General features: G+C 41.2%; 1 protein-coding gene across 2 annotated transcripts in view; it reads right to left on the reverse strand.

The window, feature by feature from the left end:
• PPFIBP1 (PPFIA binding protein 1) overlaps positions 1-22,245 on the reverse strand; it is a 46,431-nt gene that overhangs the window by 16,387 nt on the left and 7,799 nt on the right. Inside the window, exons 3-13 of one of the 2 annotated variants that reach the window (XM_083365971.1) lie at positions 21,375-21,436; positions 18,410-18,494; positions 16,733-16,890; positions 15,030-15,160; positions 14,218-14,271; positions 9,970-10,024; positions 9,424-9,453; positions 8,519-8,675; positions 7,357-7,389; positions 3,338-3,479; positions 52-180 (exon numbers count right to left, since the gene is read on the reverse strand). In XM_083365971.1, coding sequence (XP_083222097.1) covers positions 52-180; positions 3,338-3,479; positions 7,357-7,389; positions 8,519-8,675; positions 9,424-9,453; positions 9,970-10,024; positions 14,218-14,271; positions 15,030-15,160; positions 16,733-16,890; positions 18,410-18,494; positions 21,375-21,436 — 1,036 coding nt within the window. The remainder of the gene's footprint in view (positions 1-51; positions 181-3,337; positions 3,480-7,356; positions 7,390-8,518; positions 8,676-9,423; positions 9,454-9,969; positions 10,025-14,217; positions 14,272-15,029; positions 15,161-16,732; positions 16,891-18,409; positions 18,495-21,374; positions 21,437-22,245) is intronic. The other variant, XM_083365972.1, reaches the window with a different exon arrangement.

Raw genomic sequence — 22,245 nt, forward strand, 5'->3', positions numbered from 1 at the left:
AAAAAGGAGAAAAGAAAGAATTTATATGTCGTTTCAAGGCTTTTCTCTTACTTATTGGATTGCCCAAGATCTCTTGACCAGCCTAGCCTTGGACCAGCCGTCGCTCTCGTTCCTCCTCTTTTGAACTCGGTTTCTGTCATATCATCAGGATTAAACGTGGTAGACTGGCTTCTCCTTAGTCTGAGGAAAAATCCAAATTTGAAGAACGAGCGAAATTAGGAGATTGGGGAGACATCACAGATAGCAATATCTAGCCTAAAACCTATAGCCTCATAAAGGTGCTTTTTTCACAAGGCAACTGGATTTTCTTGTTTTTCTTTGAAGACGTTTCGCTTCTCATCCCAGAAGCTTCTTCAGCTCTGACTGGATGCTGGGGAATGGAAGGATTTATCCTCCTTGCAGACAGCTGGTCATTTGCCTTCTTTTGGAGAGTCGTTGAGGCCACCTGGGGGTTTATCTGTGTCCTCAGGGTCACCTGAGTGGTCCAAATGGGTGTGGAGCCTTCTTGGAACTGCTGAAAGGGTTGTGTTGTACACTGGAGAGAGATGATGGCCTGTGTTGTAGACTGGAGAGAGATGATGGCCTGTGTTGTAGACTGGAGAGAGATGATGGCCTGTGTTGTAGACTGGAGAGAGATGATGGCCTGTGTTGTAGACTGGAGAGAGATGATGGCCTGTGTTGTAGACTGGAGAGAGTTGATGGCCTGTGTTGTAGACTGGAGAGAGATGATGGCCTGTGTTGTAGACTGGAGAGAGATGATGGCCTGTGTTGTACACTGGTGATAGATCATGGCCTGTGTTGTACACTGGAGAGAGATGATGTTATATCCTTTCCCCTTTGTTGACAGAAGGCTGTTCAACATAGAAGAACAAACCCATCAGGACAAGATTCAGCGGTCCAGTTGACTCTTGAAAAAAGCACCTTTGGGACAACCATGACCTGGATGAATCAGAACCTTTATAGACAACTAAACTCATAAAGCACAGAAACTGTGTTGCTATTTCAATGGAAGACCATCATTGTTGTTTTTAACCATTTAGTCATGTCTAACTCTTTGTATGGCAGTGAAAGCTGGACCATAAGAAAGGCTGAGCGCCAAAGAATTGAAGCCTTTGAACTATGGTGCTGGAGAAGACTCCTGCGAGTCCCTTGGACTGCAAGGCGATCAAACCGGTCAGTTCTAGAGGAGATCAACCCTGACTGCTCTTTAGAAGGCCAGATCCTGAAGCTAAAACTCAAATCCTTTGGCCACCTAATGAGAAGGAAGGACTCACTGGAGAAGAGCCTAATGCTGGGAAAGATTGAGGGCAATAGAAGAACAGGACGACAGAGAATGAGGTGGCTGGATGGAGTCACTGAAGCAGTAGGTGTGAGCTTAAATGGACTCCAGAAGATGGTAGAGGACAGGAAGGCCTGGAGGAACATTGTCCATAGGGTCGCGATGGGTCGGACACGACTTCGCAACTAACAACAACAAACTCTTTGTGACTTTATAGGTACATGCTCTCCATGCTACCCTGTCAAGCGGAGCTTTCTTCAATGTTCAACTTTGCATCAGATTTGATGTTATCAAGTCATTGTGCTCTTTGCATGCCCCTTCTTCTTGTTCCACTAACCATTCTTGTTCCACTAACCATCATGGACTTCTCTAAGGAATGTGCATGCGTGATACAGCCAAAGTAAATCAGACGTAGTCTTGTGATTTTAGCCTCGAGTGATGTGTCTGGTTTTATTTAACACCTCTGTTGTTAGTCAGTCTGGCTCTCCATGATATACACAGTAATTTACACCAGCACCCCAGTTCAAAGGCGTCAATTCTACGTTGGTCAGCCATTCTTAGTATCCAACTTTCACATGCATACATCATTATAGGGAAGACTGTTGCTCTAACAAACCTGTTTTTTATATTTTTTGCTTTTGGGAAGACCAGCAGGAGAGCTGAAAACATCTTAGAGAAAGGATTTCAGATTCTTTCCAAAACTACACAGATAATCTACATAGGGAAAAGGAATGGAGCTCGATGTGAAGAATACGTTTAGCCATATTAATAATAAATTCCTCCTGAATCCATTCTCAGATCCTATCACCAACTTCCCTAATGCATGGTTCTCTTGCTGATGTTTGCATGGCGGATTTGAGACAAGTGATTTGGTTTCTACTTCAATAACAGTTAAAGGAAAAAAAACAATAGAGAGAGGTTGCAGATGATAACTGGTGGATAACTGATGGAATATATATATAAAAATAAAGTTGGAAGGGACCTTGGAGGTCATCAAGTCCAGCCCCCTGCTCAGGAAGGAAACCCTATACCATGTCAGACAAATGGCTGTCCAGTCTCTTCTTAAAAACTTCCAGTGTTGGAGCATTCACAGCTTCTGGAGGCAGGTTGTTCCACTGGTTAATCGTTCTAACTGTCAGGAAATTCCCCCTTACTTCTAGGTTGCTTCTCTCTTTGGTTAGTTTCCATCCGTTGCTTCTTGTCCTGCCTTCAGGTGCTTTGGAGAATAGCTTGACTCCCTCTTCTTAGGGGCAACCCCAGAGATACTGGAACACTGCTATCATGTCCCCCCTCGTCCTCCTCTTCATTAAACTAGACATAGCCAATTCCAGCAACTGTTCCTTACATGTTTTAGCCTCCAGTCCCCTGATCATCTTTGTTGCTCTTCTCTGCACTCTTTCTAGAGTCTCAACATCTTTTTTACATTGTGGTGACCAAAATTGGATGCAGTATTCCAAGTGTGGCCTTAGCAAGGCCTTGTAAAGTGGTATTAATTGATTAAAGTTGAGGCATGGTCAAGAAAGTGAAGCCAAGAATGGATTTTAAGAACACACAGTACAAGCAAATCCTCAACTTACAACTATTCGTTGAGAGACTGTCTGAAGTTACAGCTGAAAAAAACTGACTTATGCCGGTTTTTCACACTTATGCCCATTGCAACATCTCCACGGTGACGTGATCAAAATTCAAACAGACACTCGGGCAACGGATTCCTATTTATGACGGTTGCAATGTACCGAGGTCTTGTGACCGCCTTTTGCGACCTCCCGGCAAGCAAAGTCAATGATTCACTTAACAACCCTGTTACTAACTTGCCCACCGGAGTGATTCATTTAACAACGGTGGCCTGGAAGGTTGCAAAATGAGGCAAAACTCGCTCAACAACTTAGCAGTGGAATTTGGCGGCTCAGTTGTGGCCGTGAGTTGAGGGCTAACTTGTATTTGTGATCCGGTGACCCACTTGCCCTCTCTTGATCCCGAAGACTTTAGCAGTGCATGAAAGGAATGCCTGGTTAACTCCATCCAGGATCATGTTTTGTAGAATCGCATCCCAATTACCTGCCAAAGAGCTTCTTGATTCCTCTCGCTTTCTTCTTGGAGTCAGGAGAAGGTGGAGTCAGAGATCCACCTTCTGCACCTTTTGGTTGGCAAGGGAAGCCAGCTAGATCTAGGTGATCGGGGGATTCTTTCTCAGTCTCCGCTATTAAATAAAAGCAAATCTCAATTAGTTTGTCATATTGACCTCAAGTCTCTTCCCTGAATGGGAGAGAAGATAACCTTTTATTAAAGGCCAGTTCTGTCATAGCAAGCGAACCGTAATAAAGGAAGACAATTTACAGTGTCTTCCCTTTAAGGCAAGTAATCAACCATTGGATTTTCAAAGCCTTAGAAAAGATTACGTTCCACTTTTTCCCCACTTCTCTTTTATTATCCATGTAGGTAGCAAATAGAGCACGCAGTAGCAAACGTGGAGCAAGAAGGCGCAGAACCTATTACTTATAGTGTTGATTGTGATCGTTATCTTTGATGGAATTGTCCAGAGAGATCAAGAATAGGTTAGCGTAACATAGGCCCTGAATGGTCTCGGTCTTCTGATCAATTGCTTAACCCTACATTGTGTCAGAAAAAGACTGTCCTTTTTTTTTTTTTACAACCATTTATCCTCTGCTTATTTTGAATAATCACTCTGGTATAAACAAACAAAGACTGTAAAAGAAGTCCATTTCTTCCCATCTCCACAATCTTGGTTGCAATGTGGAATTTTGGATCGTTGGTTGAAGCAGAATGATCAGTTACATAATTTGCCCTCCCTCCCTCCCTTCCTTCCATTTCCTTCTTTCCCACCTTCCTTCCTTTCTCCCTCTTTCCCTCCCTCCTTCTCTCCCTTCCTTTCCTCCTTTCCCTCCTTTCCCTCCTTCCCTCCCTCCCTATCTTTCTTTCTTTTCTTTTTTCTTTTTCTTTCTTCTTTCCTTTCTTCTTTCCTCCCTCCCTTCCTTTCCTTTATCTTTCCTTCTCTTATCTTTCCTTTCCCTCTTCTATCTTTCCTTTCCTTTCTCTGCCATTCTAAACGATCTGTGTCAGAGACATACAAAATGTTGGAAATGCTTTGCGCACCTGCAACATGTACCATTGCTAAGTAAAGGGGGGGGGAAAAAGCTCAGACAAATGTTGGTCGTGACTTCGTAAGGCATTTGCCTGACCCCCACCCCCTACAGAAAGGACACTTCGCGCAGGACGGTTCTCCAACATGCCAAGTGCATTTTTCACTACTACCATGCAAGCGTCAAATCAGGAAATACATTCAGGCACTTCGCGAACAGCCCAAAGCAACAACGGTTAGCTTGGAAAGGAAGCGAGCAAATATTCATTCTTTGTCAGGCACGATGGATAAGATGAAATTCAAACGATGATCCCTGAACTAGCTCAGAATCTTCATTCAGTTTAATCGACTTGGACCAGAAAGGCAATGGAGTAAAAGCCTCCTTTGATGTAAGCTAGGCTGAATGCTTTACAGGTAGTCCTTGACTTACGACCACAATTAAGCCCTACATTTCTGTGAGATAGTTGTTGAGTTTTGCCCCATTTCACTTCCTTTCTTGCCCCAGCTGTTAAGCCAATCACTGCAGTTGTGACTATAAACCAGGGGTAGGCAACCTCGGCTCTTTTATGACTCATGGACTTCAACTCCCAGAATTCCTTCTGGGAGTTGAAGTCCATGAGTCATAAAAGAGCCGAGGTTGCCTACCCCTACTATAAACACAACTGTTAAGGGAATCTGCCTTCCCCATTGACTCTGCTTGTCAGAAGGTCGCAAAAGGGGCATCATGTGACCCCCGGAACACTGCGACCGTCATAAATATGAGTTGGTTGCCAAGCGTCTGATTTTTGATCATGTGACCAGGGGGATGCTGCAACGGTCATAAGTGTGAAAAATGGGCATAAGTCTCCTTTTTCAGTGCTGTTGTAACTTCAAATGATCACTAAATGTAACTCAAGGATTACCTGTATCAGCAACACATAAGTATAAAGATTCAACATAAAAATGTTATCAATCTTGTTGCGTTCTACTTTGGATTGTATATCTATCCATATCTATCTATCTATCTATCTATCTATCTATCTATCTATCTATCTATCTATCTATCGAGAGAGAGAGAATATAGATATAGATATAGATATAGATATATAGATATAGAAAGGGCTTTTTTTCTCATAGAATGCTCAGAATGGAGTTCCGGCACCTTTTTTGGGATGGAACCTTGTAGGGTAGGCAAGGTGGGTTGTATGACATGTGTGAGTTCCGGCACCTTTTCCTTTTACAAAAAAAGCACTGGATATAGATATAGATATGGATATAATCAAACCCATTGCTGGGACTAATTATTTGAAAGGTCATTGCAATTCTTTTTTTATTCCCCCCACTTAAAACTGTCTTAAATGGAAAAAATTTGTAGGGACAGAATAGAAGATGGACTTATGAAGCAACTGATTCAGCCAAGAATGGCCTCTTCCAGAAATATATTTTGTCCCTGCTGTATGAATATTACATCTTAAAAAAACCCTACTCTTTGCCTTTACAGACTTGTGCAGAATATTTTGAAGTCAGAATAAGATCTGAAATGCTCTTCTAACTTTCCTTTGAAAGAGTCATCAGTACGGTGTCTATGGAGATTCTCCAGGTCATGGCTGTCCCAGTGGTGCTTTTTTTACAAAAGGTACCTGGACTTTCTTGGGTTTTTTTTTTCTTGGAAGACATTTCGCTTCTCATCCAAGAAGCTTCTTCAGTTCCAATAAAGTCCATTGGCTTTTGGAAAAAGCACCTTTGGGTCATCAGAAAAGTCCACATCAAGATCAGAATGCCCTGTTTGGAGGAGATAAAATTTGTGAGTTGGCTTCACTAGTATATTAATCGTGGTAGGAGTGATAACATCACGTTGACTTCTCCAAGTTTTGAAACTAAGCAAAGTCATAATTAGGACCTAGAATTAAGACCATAAAGGATATTGGGACTATAATTAAGACTGGAGAGCTCTCAAAATATCCAACAGAAAGCTAGCAATATCCTATAGCTTCATTCCTCAATCATCAGGAATCAACTTTGATTCAAAGGAGTTTTACTAGCGCTGATACCTGCAACTCCATTAATTTATTTCCAATTTGTCGAAGGTGACCAAGATTAACAATAACACAAGCTATTGGTAAACCCCAAGTGTGCTTTATTTCCCTCCCAAAGGCAACTGGACTTTCTTGGCTGTTTTTCTTTGAAAACATTTCACTTCTCTCATCCAAAGCTGAAGAAACGTCTTGGATGAGCAATGAAATGCTTTCAAAGGAAAAAAAAAAATCAAGAGAGTCCAGTTGCCTTTTGGAAAAGAAAGCACCTTTGGGAAAAGCCATGACCTGGATGATTGACCATCACCATGGACGCCGTTCTGATGACTCTTTCAAACTCAGAGCCTTTCCAGGGAAGTTAGAAGAGCAATTCAGAAGTCAGGTGTCAATGCTGCAAACATTGACATGTTTTTGCACTGACAATGGAAAAGACAGCCTTTTGTTTAAACTGCTTCACTTTGAATCTTGAAGGGAGGGAATTTTCTAACGACTATTTTGAGAAGATTAGAAAAGCCAGCGTACAGAATGGGAAGTGAAACCTCATATGTAAAACTAATTGGATAACGTGATTTATGACGTGTAGATAAGGGCAGGGATTGTGTGTGTGTTACGATGGGTTTGGGGGGAGGAGATTTCAGATTCTGGCATCCCTCCATGAGTGCCGATGTTTCGTTTCATTACAAAGACTTTAAGATAAATAATATGCCTGCAACTTGTTTGAATTGTCTAATTCATCGGAACCATGACATCAGGACCTTCTGACTTCAAAACATTCTGCGCAAGTCTGTAATAAATCTCCATAGACATAAGCTATTAGTAAAATGAGTGGGAGAGTTAAATGACAAGGGGATGGGTGGAGCTTCTAGGCCAGGAGAAGACGGGGTCAAGGGCCATGCGGGGCTGATGGCTCAGCGTTAGCAGCTCTCAAAATGTGACACAGGTAAGGCATGCGTGTTCTACTATACCTAAGATGGGAGCACTGGCGCTTCGGCTGCGATCTTCAAGCATCCAAAGAATGCATATAACCAGATGCATAAGAATATACCAAGGGCAACAAGATAAGACATATAAAAAATTTAACACCTTCAAGACAGGGGGTAACAATACCAAAAGAAAAACCCCAATGCATGCTTGACACAGAGAACTAGTGGATTACATCAGAACGCGCAAACATTCACTTACTCACACCAAGCAAGACAATTGCTATTACTACTTAAGACATTTATGTGGCTTTACAGTGAGTAGGGTCTCTTGAATAAGGTAGTTCTCGACATACAACGATAAGCCGAGAGCCTGCCCGGTTGTACGGCCTTTCTTGCATATGGTCGTTAACCAGATGATGTGGTCATTAAGTGAATGCCATGGTTGTTAAGTGAACACAGCGGTCATTAAGCAAACTCATGCTTTGCTCTGGGTGTGGTTTTGAGAAGGAAAAAACAACACGTGAAATAAGAGCCAGGTTTGGGCGAAACCCGTCGTAAACAGTAGCCACAAGATCACGGGACGTTGCAACTATGTAAATGTGGTTGTGTTGCTGAGCAGCTGAAGTTGAGTCATGTAGTTGCAGAGAGGTTGGCTGGAGTCTGCTTGTGACTACGTAGGGATTCTAGGCTGATTCCATTTTTCACTCCACCCCCTGGTTCTACCACTCCTTCCCCTACATCTCCACTTTCTACTTTACTTAACCTAAACATGTCACATGATTCTAGAGTCCAAGTGTATGTATGTATGTATGTATGTATGTATGTATGTATGTGTACTTTTTTCTATAGTGGAAAGATGGCGTGACCCACAGCTATCGGCATAAAAACATAGGCATGAAGACCTATCCTCACACAGCAATAGTTCACCTTCAAGTACCTAAAACCAATTAATTACTGAAATTAATCACCAAACACAATGTGCATTACCTGTTATTTGGCCATACTTTCCCAGAAACCCAAGGATCCACAGGAGTTAGAATTTTGTGGATACCAAATGAAACATTTGGTGTGATTTGCTTGGGCTAGTGTCAATGCCTCTTTCTGCCTTTTGCCAATGGAAAATACCGTAATCGGAGTGGAGTATGTCGTCTCCTTCTGCCCATCAGGTACAGGCATTTAAAAGCTGAACACTTACTGGACCTACCCAAGTTAGGAGCACTTGCCGTCCTTTTGTTACTTTTGATCTTGAAGAAGCCTCGGCCGAAGGAAGATCTGGCTTTGCGAGACCCAAAGGCATCATCTTCGCCTGGAGACTTGCAAGGGAGTGTCACATATTTGCTATTCTCCACGGGCGATTTATTCTGATTGGTTAAAAACAGAAGAGGTCAAGTCTGCCGTAACTTTCAGTGATGTCACTGGACACAAGTGCATTGACGTCAGAAAGATCAAATGTCAAATGAAGACAGCATGCTCGAAATGCAGGCGGATGCTAGGACTACCCAAGAGGCATCTTATTTTGAAGTTCTCAAGAACTTTAAAGGCCTATATTTTCTAAAGGATTCTAAAGGCTGTCACATCAGGATGTTTGGATAGGAGAGATGCAGCCATGACATATTCTCTATTACCTCTAAAACGGGAAAATTCTAGCTCAATGGCGGCTAGAAAAACATGGTAAGGTCTGATTTATGGTCCATTTTAATTTGCTTCAATGGGATAGAGAGATGTTTAATTTACTCTCAAATGTTGTTGTTGCTGCTGCTGCTACTGCTGCTGCTGCTGTTGTTGTTAAGACCAGGGGGTCTTCAAACTTGGCCCTTTCATGACTTGTGGACTTCCACTCCCAGAATTCCTCAGCCAGGCACGCTGGCTGAGGAATTCTGGGAGTGGAAGTCCACAAGTCATAAAAGGGCCAAGTTTGAAGACCCCTGTTGCAATTTCATTTTCATTTCCAAATACAATTCTCGTTCAGTTTTTACATTTCTCTGAATTTTGTAATGCATGAACATTTGCAAACTCTGTAAATTGGTGAGAAACCACAAAGGAGAATATTGCTCAACAATAAAGAAATACGATAGGTAATAAAGCAACCAGCTCTGCCTATCCCATTACCTCTTCTTGCTTGTCTCTGGATTCTTTATCCTGTGGGGAAGAATTGGGCATATTAAATATATTACCTAAATTTCACTGAATCACTGATGAATCATTAATGTTAATTAAAACATGTTCAAGTCATCTATGACACACAACTGAATAAAACCACCTGATTATCTTATAAAATAATCTGTTTTATCATGTTTAGAGCCTTTAGACATTGATTTTTTTAAAAAGACAATGAAAAGCTTTTTCTATAAAAATTGTAAACACTATTTTCCCCCCAAAATAAACCTAGCCAGAATGACATATAGATGTATTTCCATGATGTGTATATGATTGGAAAGGTTTAATCTCTCTGGTTTGCTATTGCACAAATGAAGCTTCCAGCACAGAAATGATTTTTAAGTAATGAATATTCACAGACAATCCAAAACCCAGAAATACAGACTAAGGACTGAAAAGAACAGTGTAAGTTAATATTAACAGATCAATCATTAATAAGAACACGTGCACGTGTGTGTGTGTTGTGTGTGTGTGTTTTAAAAAGGTAGGATTACGCACCTCTGAGGCTTCTTTCTTCAAGTTTCCAAGACTGCTAGATTTTTGTAGAGCTGAGCTTTTGGAACAAATTATAAGAAAAATAAGCAAGCAAACATTGCACCTTGGGTCTCATGCATTAATTCAATGAGCAAGGTACAAATTAAAACAAATTACATCATCATCTTTTAAGTCAGGAGTGCAAGAACAGTGAACAGCGTAAGACTTAGCTATCAATTGAGGAAGTTCTACAACTGACATGTCATTGAAGGAGAGAACTAGGAATCTCAAGAAAACCCAGAGGAAGAGATTAAAACTAAGGAGAAAAAGTTCATTTTGAATCCATTGGATAATAATTTAAAGATCTCAATACATTTATTGAAAGAACAATTTAATATGCTATTGGCTGATCAAGTAGCAACTAATTTGCGTTATGCCAAACACAATACTTTTTGTAACGCCAACAAGCCTGGTAGATGGTTGGCTTATCAATTAAGGAAAAAACAGAAATTACGTACTATAGACAAAATAGAATATAAAGGAAAAGAAGTCTACCAACAAAATTTGATTAAGAGGAGTTTTCTAGATTTTTACTCGAAATTATATTCTAAAGAGAATATACAAGCTTTAGATGTAGACATCCTACTCCTTGAAAACCTAGCCCTTAACAGTGACACGGTTTTTTTCCCCCAGGAGAGGGGGGAAAAAACCTGGTTAGAATAATTAAAGGAAAGGTCTGGTATGCATGGGGCATGGTCAAGAAACTAGAGATTAATCAGTCTTCAAACTGGTTGGGCTGTTCTTCCAAATTTGGAAATGCTTCCTTGAATAACCAGGACACCGTCAGAGTGCTTTTGGTAAGTTTAGATCCCTTGTTTCAAACCATGTTTGAATTCCAAACACGTGGCATGGAATGTCTTACATTCCAAACGTTTTCCACACAACTACAAATAAATAAGTAAAATAAAACTTGGTCCCTAACGTGAGCTACGTATGTGCACATCCACAAATGAGACATGGTATGGATAGAAGAGAATATTGTGCTGGAGCCCATCTTGAGGGAACTTCTCTCTAGCAGACTGAATCCTGCTGTCAGGACCCACCCCAATCCATGTCTTAGGAAAACAAAAAACCCTTGGGAGTCAGTTCTAGTCCAAAGGAATTTTTACTAGGACGTGCTTGGTTGTGGAAATACAAGACAGGACTTGGTATTGTTTTACAGACTGAAACTTTATAAAGAGTTCCCGGTTCAACCTCCCTTCCCTCAACCCCATTTGGTCAGCCCCCCCATCATTTTACTTCGTGTCATCCCTGTCATCCCTTCGTGAGAAAAAGGGAACTTCGAATCGTTATGGTTATTGCCTTCTTCCTTTACAGATTCAAATGGAGACACAGGCCAGATGCCCTCTTCTCTAACCCTCCCTTTTGTTCCCCCAGTTCAAAAGGTTTCCCTTGGTCTTTGAAATAACCTAAGGCAGGCTGAATCCACATGCGCTCTCCTTCCTCGGGAGATGGCAGAATCCAGGGGGGGGGATAATGTTTTAAACATACATTTATGAATGTGATATAAATGGATTTTGACACCTGCAACATTATCCGGGGACACATATGTTTGCCTTCATTTGTGCACATCATCAGTGTCTGATTAACTGCCACAAAATCACCAAACTCAGAGAGCTCTAAGGACCCCAAAGAGACATGGGTTTGTCAAAACATTTTTCTAAGATAATGCCTGTGCTTACATGAAACATTGCTCAGGATTCACAGTCCTGTATAACTGGCAATGAGTTGCTACTCTACAGAACAACAGAAATATTTCACTTGGCGCTTTTTGATTATATTATTTTAGCTCCAATAAGAAGCCCGGTGAGGGTGATCAAACAGGGCAAGGAATCGCCTGATAAATTCCAATTTAATAGTTCCTGAAGATTCAATTTCCCTCTAAAATTAACTGATGTTGTGGGGCTAAAAATTACAAAAGGCAATAAATGTGTTCAACAGTATGAAGAATCGTATAATTGAATCCATTATCCTCAAGCTGTCAGAACAGAAAACTTGGCAAGTGCACAGTAGCTCTGAAAATGCATTCTCCTGCAATTTTTCAAACTACGTTTCCAAAACCAGACGCACAAAAGATCAAACCGCATGCCTTTTCTTTGTCATTTAAATAACAATATGCAACGAATAAACCTCTACAGCAATGATGGCGAACCTTTTAGAGACCAAGTGCCCAAACTGCAACCCAAAACCCACTTGTATCATCGGGCGCTGGGTGGGCGTGGCCCATTGGGTGGGCGTGGCTGCGGTGGTAACGGCAGACTGGTTGGGACTAAAAAGTTCAATCAATCAATTCCAACTTTGTGAGATCTTTTTTTTCCCCACGAGAAGTTGAAATTGATTGATTGATTGAACCTTTTTTTCTTTTTTTTGCACACGGCAGCAGAGGCCTAAAGCGAAAAGTTTTTATAAAACCCAGCTGAAGGCCTAGGACTGGGCCGACGGCGTCCGTGCCCACAGAGAGGGCTCTGCGTGCCACCTGTGGCACCCGTGCCATAGGTTCGCCATCACGGCTCTACAGTGTTCCAATCATGCAGACAATAAGCATGCTGCCTTTATTTCATTTATTTTTAGTTTTAGTTTTCAGATTCAGCTTGCAAACTGATTTGCCACAGAGACAAAGGAACAGTTGCTTGAAAAGTCATGCTTCGGTAATAACGAAGAGAAAATATTCTCCTAGAATTCTATCTTTGCAAAAGAGATTTTAGAAATGAAACGCTTTGCTAAGGTAAAATGTTTTATCTTTTTTCCTAAATTTGAGAACTGGCTTGGTGTAGTGGCTATTGGGTTAGAGACCCAGAAGATTCTGAATTTCTAGTCTTGCAATAAGGCACAAAACCAGCTGAGTGATTTCGATTAATCCCTCTCAACCAACCCTAGGAAGAAAGGTAAGGACCAACCACTTCTGAAAAAGTGTGGCTAAGAAAAATTGCAAGGGCTTGTCTGGAGTCCAGAAATCAAATTTGTCTCAAAGACACCAAAAATAAAATCAACTTTATCTCAAGAGGTCCAAAATTGAAAGGGGTTCTCCTCCTGTAAAAGAAATATCAGAAGATCCTTCTAGAAGGTTGGAAGACTTCTGATAAGATCAGAGTATCCTGTTCTGGTTTCAAAACTAGATTCCTGGATAGGAGCATCTTCGTTTCAAAATATATCTCCCTCTCTCTACAATACACTTAAAAGATAATTTGATAAACTCTCTCCAAAACAAGTCCATAGGACTTCAATTTCTGCCTCCTTCCAAAGCTCCTTCTCCAAACAGCACTGAAATACAGGTAGGTCCTTGGCTGCAAACCACAATAGAATCCAAAGTTTCTGTTGCTAAGTGAGACATTTGTTGAGTGTCCCATTTTAGGATTTTTCTGGCCACGGTTGTTAAGTGAATCACTGCAGCTCTTAAGATAGTCACACGGCCGTTGAAATTTGACTTTCCCCCACTGACTTTGCTTGTCAGAAGGTTGACAAAGGGGATCACATGATCCCGGGACGCTCCAACCGTCGTAAATATGAGTCAGTTACCAAGTGTCCGAATTCTGATCACGTGATTATGGGGATGCTACAATAGTCGTAAGTGTGAAAAAGGGTCATAAGTCACTTTTTTTTCAGTGCTGTTGTAACTTTGAGCGGTCACGAAATGAACTGTGTAAGTCAAGTTTGGTACTGCATCCCCTTCTCAGCCTACCATATCTATCTGATTACGCTTGTGGGAAGAATATTGTCTCACGCATTCGCTGCCGAATAATCATTGGGTTAGAAATGGTTACCAAAAATGTGCACCTCAACTCAGCAAAGCATTTAGTAGCTTCATTAATTGAAGCACACGTGCTCATGATTAATTTAGGAGCACTGGAAATCTATCTCTCTTTTGCCTTGCCATAAAGCTAGCCAGAAATTGTTTGGGAATATATTACAAAATTCGATAAATCCCTGGTGCTATACAACTTGCTTGGAGATGCTTCATGCTGTAACAGAAAATGAAAACTAAACTAGAGTGATTGAAAGAGCCTCAGGGAAATAAGAGCATGGGGGGGGGGGAGAGGGGGAAACAGCAGTAGCCACCGGGAAGGGTCAAAAAAGTCAAAATGGCGGCCATTCTTTTGATCCCATCCTCTCTGTGGACCCCGCGATCAACAACATGAACGCATTTCTGTAAAACAGTTTAATAGTTTTTTGGCTTTGGATGTGTCAAGATTTGCATTTTTATATGATACTTACATTTTTGTATCACTTAGCTGGGTTTCTATGGAAACCACCGCCGGGTGTTTTTCACTGCAAGAAGAAAAAAAAAGAAAGAAAGAAAATAAAGAGAGCCTTGCAACTATTGCCTAATCTAATAAACAGTATTATTACTAATAAAAGTATTGTTTCTAACAGAAGTATTATTTCTTCCAGAAAGAAAATAAATGTAGTCAGGTCTCGCTGACTACAAATTAAATTTGACAGCAATCTATGGAGTGCATTGATATAAAATTTCCATAGGGATTTTTGAGGGAAATTAGGAGAAGCCCACAAAATATTGTAGGAAAGAAATCTCTGGCTAAATGCTACTCAATTTTGTCTTGATGTTTTTGCTCACACTGCCAAAATATTCTCCTTCTAAGATCGAGGCCAGGGGTAGGCAACCTTGGCTCTTTTATGACTCATGGACTTCAACTCCCAGAATTCTTGAGTATGCTGACTCAGGAATTCTGGGAGTTTGAAGTCCATGAGTCATAAAAGAGCCAAGGTTGCCTACCCCTGCTCTAGACACACCTATCAAAATCATTGGATTTGGTTTAGGACTCAGCAGGATAATAATATTCATAGTTATTCAAAAATGACTTGACATCTTCTGCCACCTTAGCCTGTCAGTTACTGGAAATAGCAAACATGAGCAAGTTTGATATTTATGTGATCCAATAACTAACTCCATATTATGTTTATTTGATCAAGATCTCACTTCGCAAACAAAGTCTATCGGTCCTGAATTTATTGGCTTCAATTTTTTTCATGAAAAACCTAGTGACTTTTGCATAAAGTGTCTCTACCTGTTTTCACATGCAATTTCTATCTTGGATGGGACGTTTCCTTTATCCGTCTGTTCTTCTGAATGTCTGAATGACGGTGAAAAAGAAGGAAGAGAAACTTGCAAGACACTAGTATGGAGCTGGATGGAAGTCTACAACAGAAGAACATTATATTTTGCATTAAGAGACAATAGACGCCCATTTATTAGCCAAATACAGAAGCACAACACAAGCTCCCTAACTTGAACCCTTCAAATGATCTTTTTTAGGGTGTTTATATAATTTGAAGCTAATAGTCTTTAATGTTTTGAAATGTCCTAAATCTGAAAATCTGCATTCACAGATTCACTGTAAACAGTACGGTATTCGTTCCTGGATTTTAAAAAGCTTTCCAAGAAAAAAAAATCTAAAAAAAATATAGTATTAAGGATCCAAAATTAAATTAGACAAAGCACTTGTGTATGCATAGAAAGGTGATTTTTTTTCCCCGAATTGCTCATGCACTTTAAACAATCCCATCTTGATTCTAAAACTAAATTTCAAATGCAGCTTGTCACGTCTATTTCACCCATTTCTAAAACACTCCAGGTTATCCAATTCCACATGCAATAGGAATAATAGATACAAATGGCTGATAACCTTGTAATACTTATAGAGCACAAACCATGGTTTGCAAAAACAGCAGGTAACTGTGGAGCTGTGGACTTTTGTCCCTCCTTGATATCCAACTTACAGGACCATACGCAAGAGAAACTGAGGCAAGAGCCAGAAGAACAAATGTCTATGGAGAGTCTCAGTCATCCAGATCATGGTTGTCCCAAAGGTGCTTTTTCAAGAAGCAACTGGACTTTCTTGTTTATCTTTGAAGATGATGGGGAATCCAGTCAGAGCTGAAGAAGCTTCTTGGATGAGAAGCGAAACGTCTTCAAAGAAAAACAGTTGCCTCTTGAAAAAGCACCTTTGAGATAGAAGAACAAATAAAACATAAAACAAGTTATGAGAAAGGCTTTAAGGTTCTAATGCTAGAACGAATGACTGTGAATATTATTGCTTATTGGTGAAAGCTTCCTGGCTGCTAAATACTGTCTAATCTAGTGGACAGCTTAATAACTTCAAACCCTAAAAGCCATTAAAAATATGGCAGGGATATCAATTCAATTTCCTAGTGCAGGGGTGTCAAACTCAATTTCATTGAGGGCCGCATCAGCATTGCGGTTGCCCTCAGGGGGCTGGGTAGGTATGGTGTGGCCTACTGGGTAGGCGTGGCTAGATTGCGTATGGCCTACTGGGTGGGCGTGGCCAGCTCTACATCGTTGGCATCAAGGGTGCCTACGGGGGCCTGGGCAGGAGTGGGACAGATCTGAGGGTCTCTGGCGGAAGGAGGGTCTCTGGGCCAGGGCCGAGGCAGTGGGGGCCATTCCCTCACTGTTTCCAGGATGGCTTCGCCCCCGGGCCTTGTGTTTGACATCTGTCCTAGAACGTCTCAGAACCTTCAATCAATCAAAGCAAGAAGAGAAGCAACCTAGAACTAAGGAGAAATTTCCCCACAGTGAGAACCAACCAACCAGTGGAACAACTGGCCTCCAGAAAGCTCCATCACTGGAGGTCTGGAATGGTATAGGGTCTCCTGCTTGAGCAGGGGGGGGTTGGACTAGAAGACCTCCAAGGTCCCTTGCAACTCTGTTATTCTGTTAGAAGGCTAACGGAGGAGAAAACTGAAATACCTCTTCAGAACTTTTTGTCCTCAAGTCTTCGTGATTCGGAGAACTTGAAAGCGGCGTAGAAGATGGACTTTTCTCCACTTCGCTTAGACTTTGTGGTTCTAACAAGATTGAGGAAATTGATGCTGGACTTCCAGACTCCTCGTATTCATCATCCTTGCCTGAGAGTAGGAAACCAGAAATGTATAGATCAAGTATCTTCTTTGGGATCACGGTTTGTTGCTCTGCAAGTAGTCAACCAAACCAGTGGTGGGATTCAAATAGGTGAACAACCGGTTCTCTGTCTGGATGCCGCTTCCGGAAGTCCATTCCGGGCCTGGGCAACAAAAAAAAATCGGCTACCGGTTCTGCCAAAGGGGTGAGAACCGGCTGAATCCCACCACTGAACCAAACTCTTAAGAGCTGCTCTTCTCCATGAAGAGGTTTTTTTTGTTTGTCTGTTTGTTTTTAAACTTTATTCTGTTAAAAAATAAAAGTTCTGGTCTCTCTTCTCTATTAAGAAAGACGGCTGAAGAATTCTGAATTAAACTGTAGGCTGCATTTCCTGATATGAAAGTACCGAGTATGTTCTGCTGTGCCCTAACAGAACAATTCTGGTATTTTGGTAGTCAGAAATTAACCCTACAAACCGGGACTTAATCAAGTGTGGTAAACCATGTTTCATTGGAGAGATAAGTGGCAAAAAACAAGAAATACAGGGGCGAAATGGTATTTTAATTTCAAATTGGAATAAATAATAAATAATAAAAATAAAAATATATATAAACCTTGGGTACAATCCACCAAACAACTGGAGCACCACTTGAACACCCTTGGCATTGACAAATTCAACATCAGTCAATTGCAAAAGGCAGCTTTACTAAGATCGGCTTACATCCTAGAAAAACATCTGTAATACCACAGAACATCCACATCTGCCTACCTCGGGTCCTTGGGAAGGACTCGATAAGACAAAAATGCCAAATCCAATCTGAACATCTGGCTGACTGTACGACAAATCAGAATTTATAAGCAATAAGAAGTAACGAATAAATAACTAACAAAAATAACTAAAAATAATAGATAAATAATAAACGCGGCAGAATAAGCCACAGAGAGAAGAGCTAGCCATGGAGTTAATACAAATTGTCTAAAATGTTTTACGGGTGCCTGTGAAAAATGAAAACTAAAAACTCTTTTGGGAGCCAGCTTATGGAAAGTGTCAACTGCACCCTTTCTTAGGTCAAGAATCCTTCAGACAGTCCCTCGTACTCTTGTCATCTTGTGGCTTGACTACTGCAATGCGCTCTACGTGGGGAGGCTCTTGAAGACCATCCAGAAGCTTCCGTGAGGGCACAATACAGGGGTGTAGACACTGGAGGGGGGGCTCAGTGTGCCCAGGTAGGAGAATGATTACTATCCCTTTTCCTTTCGGTTCCCTTCGGAGTTTAATTTCTTTGCCATCACTGTTCTGCTGTACTGCCTTTTTTTAAAAAAAAGTCTTCTTTCTTATTAAATGATTTAACAACTGTGAACTGCCCAGAGCTGCTGGGAATCGGGTAGCACATACATTTAGTACAATATTGCATTATCCATTATGCCGAGATGCAAACCGGAAACAAGCCCTAATTATAGAGGTGGCCTTTTTCTGTTCATCTAAAAAAAAAAAACAGGGCAGTTAAGCAAAATGTGATTCTATACCTTTCTTCCCTTGTGCCGAAATCACCATATCCTGCACCTTCTTGTAGCGATTAAGGGACTGACGAAGCTCCTCAATCTTCCGATCCTAGAACAGAGGGGGAAAAAAACCCTCTGTTTGAGTGACTTAAAACATAGAACAATAAGGCTGGAAGGACCTTGGAGGTCTTCTAGTTCAACCCCCCTTTGCTTGAGCATCAAACTCATTTAGAAGTAATACACCCACTTAACAGAGTTATAATTCAGCAGTACGGTTGCACAACACTCTGAACGGAAGATTGTCAACACAACTTCCATCTGTGACACTGGAAGGCTTCTGGGTCTTTCTCCAGGATAGAATGTGGAGGAAATTGGGGCCGATCCCTTCACGTTTTGAAGCACTGGGTGGTGTCTCATTCTGAAGCACCGCAAACTCCAGAATCTTAACAATGAGGGGCCCTTGGTGCTCTCTGAGCTTGGTGGTTTTCTTGCATACATTTCATGACCCTAATAATAATAATAATAATAATAATAATAATAATAATAATAATAATAATAATAATAATAATAATAATAATAATAATAATGTTGGAAGGGACCTTGGAGGTCATCTAGTCCAACCCCCTGCTCAGGCAGGAAACCTTATACGATTTCAGGCAAATGGCTGTCCAGTCTCTTCTTAAAAACCTCCAGTGTTGGAGCATTCACCACTTCTGGAGGCAGGTTGTTCCACTGTTTAATTGTTCTAACTGTCAGGAAGTTTCTCCTTAGTTCTAGGTTGCTTCTCTCCTTGACTAGTTTCCATCCCTTGCTTCTTGTCCTGCCTTCAGGTGCTTTGGAGAATAGCTTGACTCCCTCTTCTTTGTGGTAGCCCCTGAGATATTGGAACACTGCTATCATGTCACCCCTCACCCTTCTCTTCATTAAACTACACATACCCAATTCCGTTCCCTAAATGTTTTAGCCTCCAGCCCCCTAATCATCTTTGTTGCTCTTCTCTGTACCCTTTCTAGAGTCTCGACATCTTTTTTACATCGTGGTGACCAAAACTGGATGCAGTATTCCAGGTGTGGCCTTACCAAAGTAGGTAACATCATCAGTGCTAGAAGGGAGTAGGGTTTGTGGAGAGCAGGAGAACGAACAGTGATGATATTACCGAGTGCTTATTTTTTATTTTATTTTTGTCATAGAACGCACCGGAAAGGAGTTCCGGCACCTTTTTTCGACGGATTTTCCAAGTTTTAAAAGTAACTTTTGAAAATTTGATGTTTGGTCCACGTGGAACTTGAATCGCCCTGTCGAGCTGTACCAGGTTGGCGGCCAAATCATTAAAACGGTGCACGCAAGCTGCTTTGTCTCGGGTCCTATGCACGCGTACTTCGTCCAGGCTGGTTGTGATGGCGCTGCTCGGCTTGTGATTGGTCGTGTGGCCGCGCGCTGAGTGCTTACTGCGGGTGGCGACCGTTGTTTCGTTACATATGTGTGGGTGGGTGTAGTGACTGACTATATGCGAAAGGTAAATATATTTCTTTATTTAAAAAAAATCATTGGTGACTTGAAAATCTTTAAATTTTAGTGTAAAAGTGTGACCCCAAATTTAAAAATGAAAAAAAATTACTAATTATTTGTCAACCACCGGTCCTGCTAAGAACTGAATATATAATTTTTTAACTAAAAGATTAACAAGACGTGAGTTCTGGCACAACCTAGAGAGGACCAAGGACCTCACAGTCCTCCTCCTCCTCCTCCCCCCACCAAACCCCACTCCTCCTAGCAGTGATGATGTTTCCTAGTAGAGTAATGAAACATCTGCAAGAAAATCACCATCCCTCATTTCAGCTCTGAGCTACAAAAATTCTCCTTTATTGATCTTAAACATGCCAGTAGAATTCTCCCATTAAGTGACATGAAATTACATCACTTATCACCGGCTGTCCTTGACTTACAACCATTTGTTTAATGACAGTTTGGGGGGGGGAGAAAGTGGCTTACAACCAGTCCTCACATTTACGACCATTGTAGCATTTCCAGAAACCAAATTCGAGTGCTTGGCAATCTGTATTTTTTATTTATTTTTTATTTTAATTCCATTTATATCCCGCCCTTCTCCAAAGACTCAGGGCGGCTTACAAGCTTAGCAGTAGCCTCCATTCTATGTATATGCCTGCTTATTAGGGCTTTCACACACACCCCAAGCGGCATTATTACAAAGTCAGCTTATTGCCCCCAACAATCTGGGTCCTCATTTTACCTACCTCGGAAGGATGGAAGGCTGAGTCAACCTTGAGCCTGGTGGGACTCGAACTTGCACTAATTGCAGGCAGCTGGTGTTACTTAAGGAGGCATTAGCCCACTGCTCCACCAAGGCTCTTGTATGTCTTTATGAACATCTTGAGCTCCTTACTGTACTATCTGTAGCCTTTCCAACCAGCTCGTGACATGCAAAGTCAACAGGGAAAAGCCAGGTTTGTTTAAGAACCATCTGATTCATTTAATAACTGCAGTGATTCACTTAGCAACCGTGCCAAAAGGTCATAAAACCAGGTGTGACTCAGTAACGACCACCTTGCTTAACACTGGGGATTCTGATCCCAATAGTGGATCGTACATTGAGGGCTACTTGTAATCTGCAGTCAACTCTACCACCCAGTGTGGAAGGGCATTAGCTGCTTTATCTTACTTAGGATAAAAATGACAATTTAGGGCGCTCTTCCAGTCTAATATCTGGCTTGCATGTCCAATGAACTTGCTACCCCATCTCACCCTCCTTTATTTGAATTCCAGTGAAAGTCTCTACCTATCCAGGAACTCTGCTTTGTCAATGCGCTTGGTTGCAAGGCAATCTCATTGACCTGCCAGTAATCCTTCAGTGTTTCCCACTAAACTGCAAACAGAACAAGGATGTCAGTTTTAAACGAGCCCCGTTAACTCAATCCGCTTTCTGTTTATTTACCAAAAATCAAAAATCAGAAAGTATTTTCATATCTACCTTTTCTTCATTCGCCGCCAGTAAAGATTCCACGGCCTTCTTCATCTTTTGGACCTCAACATCTGAAAGGTAAAAGTTAGCGCTTAACAAAAACGTGGAAGGATTAGAAGGAAAACCATCTCTTGGCCAACTCTACAGTTTAGCATGGACCGGGAGAAATACAAATGGACTTCCTTTCAGTTAAATCCAAAATTTAAGCAGGAAGAAATCAAATTAGTTTTTATGGAGAAAGGGGCGTGTGGTGACTCATGCTAGTTGAAGATTAAAGTAACCGTCATTCCTTGCATGCTTCTCGTCCATTACACGACTGCAATTCAGCTTGTAAGTTGAAGTTCAACACGAAACCACGGTGCTAACCAGGGTGATAAATTTTAGGAACAATGTGCAAATGGACACAAAAGCAATGTGAAGTGGGAATTCTAAACCAAAGACTTCCCGGTTTTTGGCTCACTCTTACCAACTACGCAACTGTAGCTCTGCAAAACACAAGGGAATGCTCAATCTTATTAATTTATCATGAATGTTAGAAATCTCCGAAGATTAAAACATTCCCAATCGTTTGAAATGACGATGACTCGTCTGCAACATCAGCAGCCGCATAAAAGGAAATTGAACAGCTGAAGAAATGTAAAAAAAAAGCAAAATAACAGTAAAAGACAAGGCAATGGATGGTGTCAATTGATTAGAAGTGACTGTGAAATAAGAGATTTGTGATAAAACGGTGGATATATCTGTTTGTGATTAAAAAGTCATGCCGATATGTGTAACTTCAGCTTAAGTTTCACCCAAAAAGGGGGGGGGGTTGAAGACAGTACCGATGACCTAACCAGATGCCAGATGAACATATTTTAGTGAATTGTGATAAATAAAA

This window comes from Vipera ursinii (assembly GCF_947247035.1).
Source record: "Vipera ursinii genome assembly, chromosome: 6".
NCBI classification, from domain to species: domain Eukaryota; kingdom Metazoa; phylum Chordata; class Lepidosauria; order Squamata; family Viperidae; genus Vipera; species Vipera ursinii.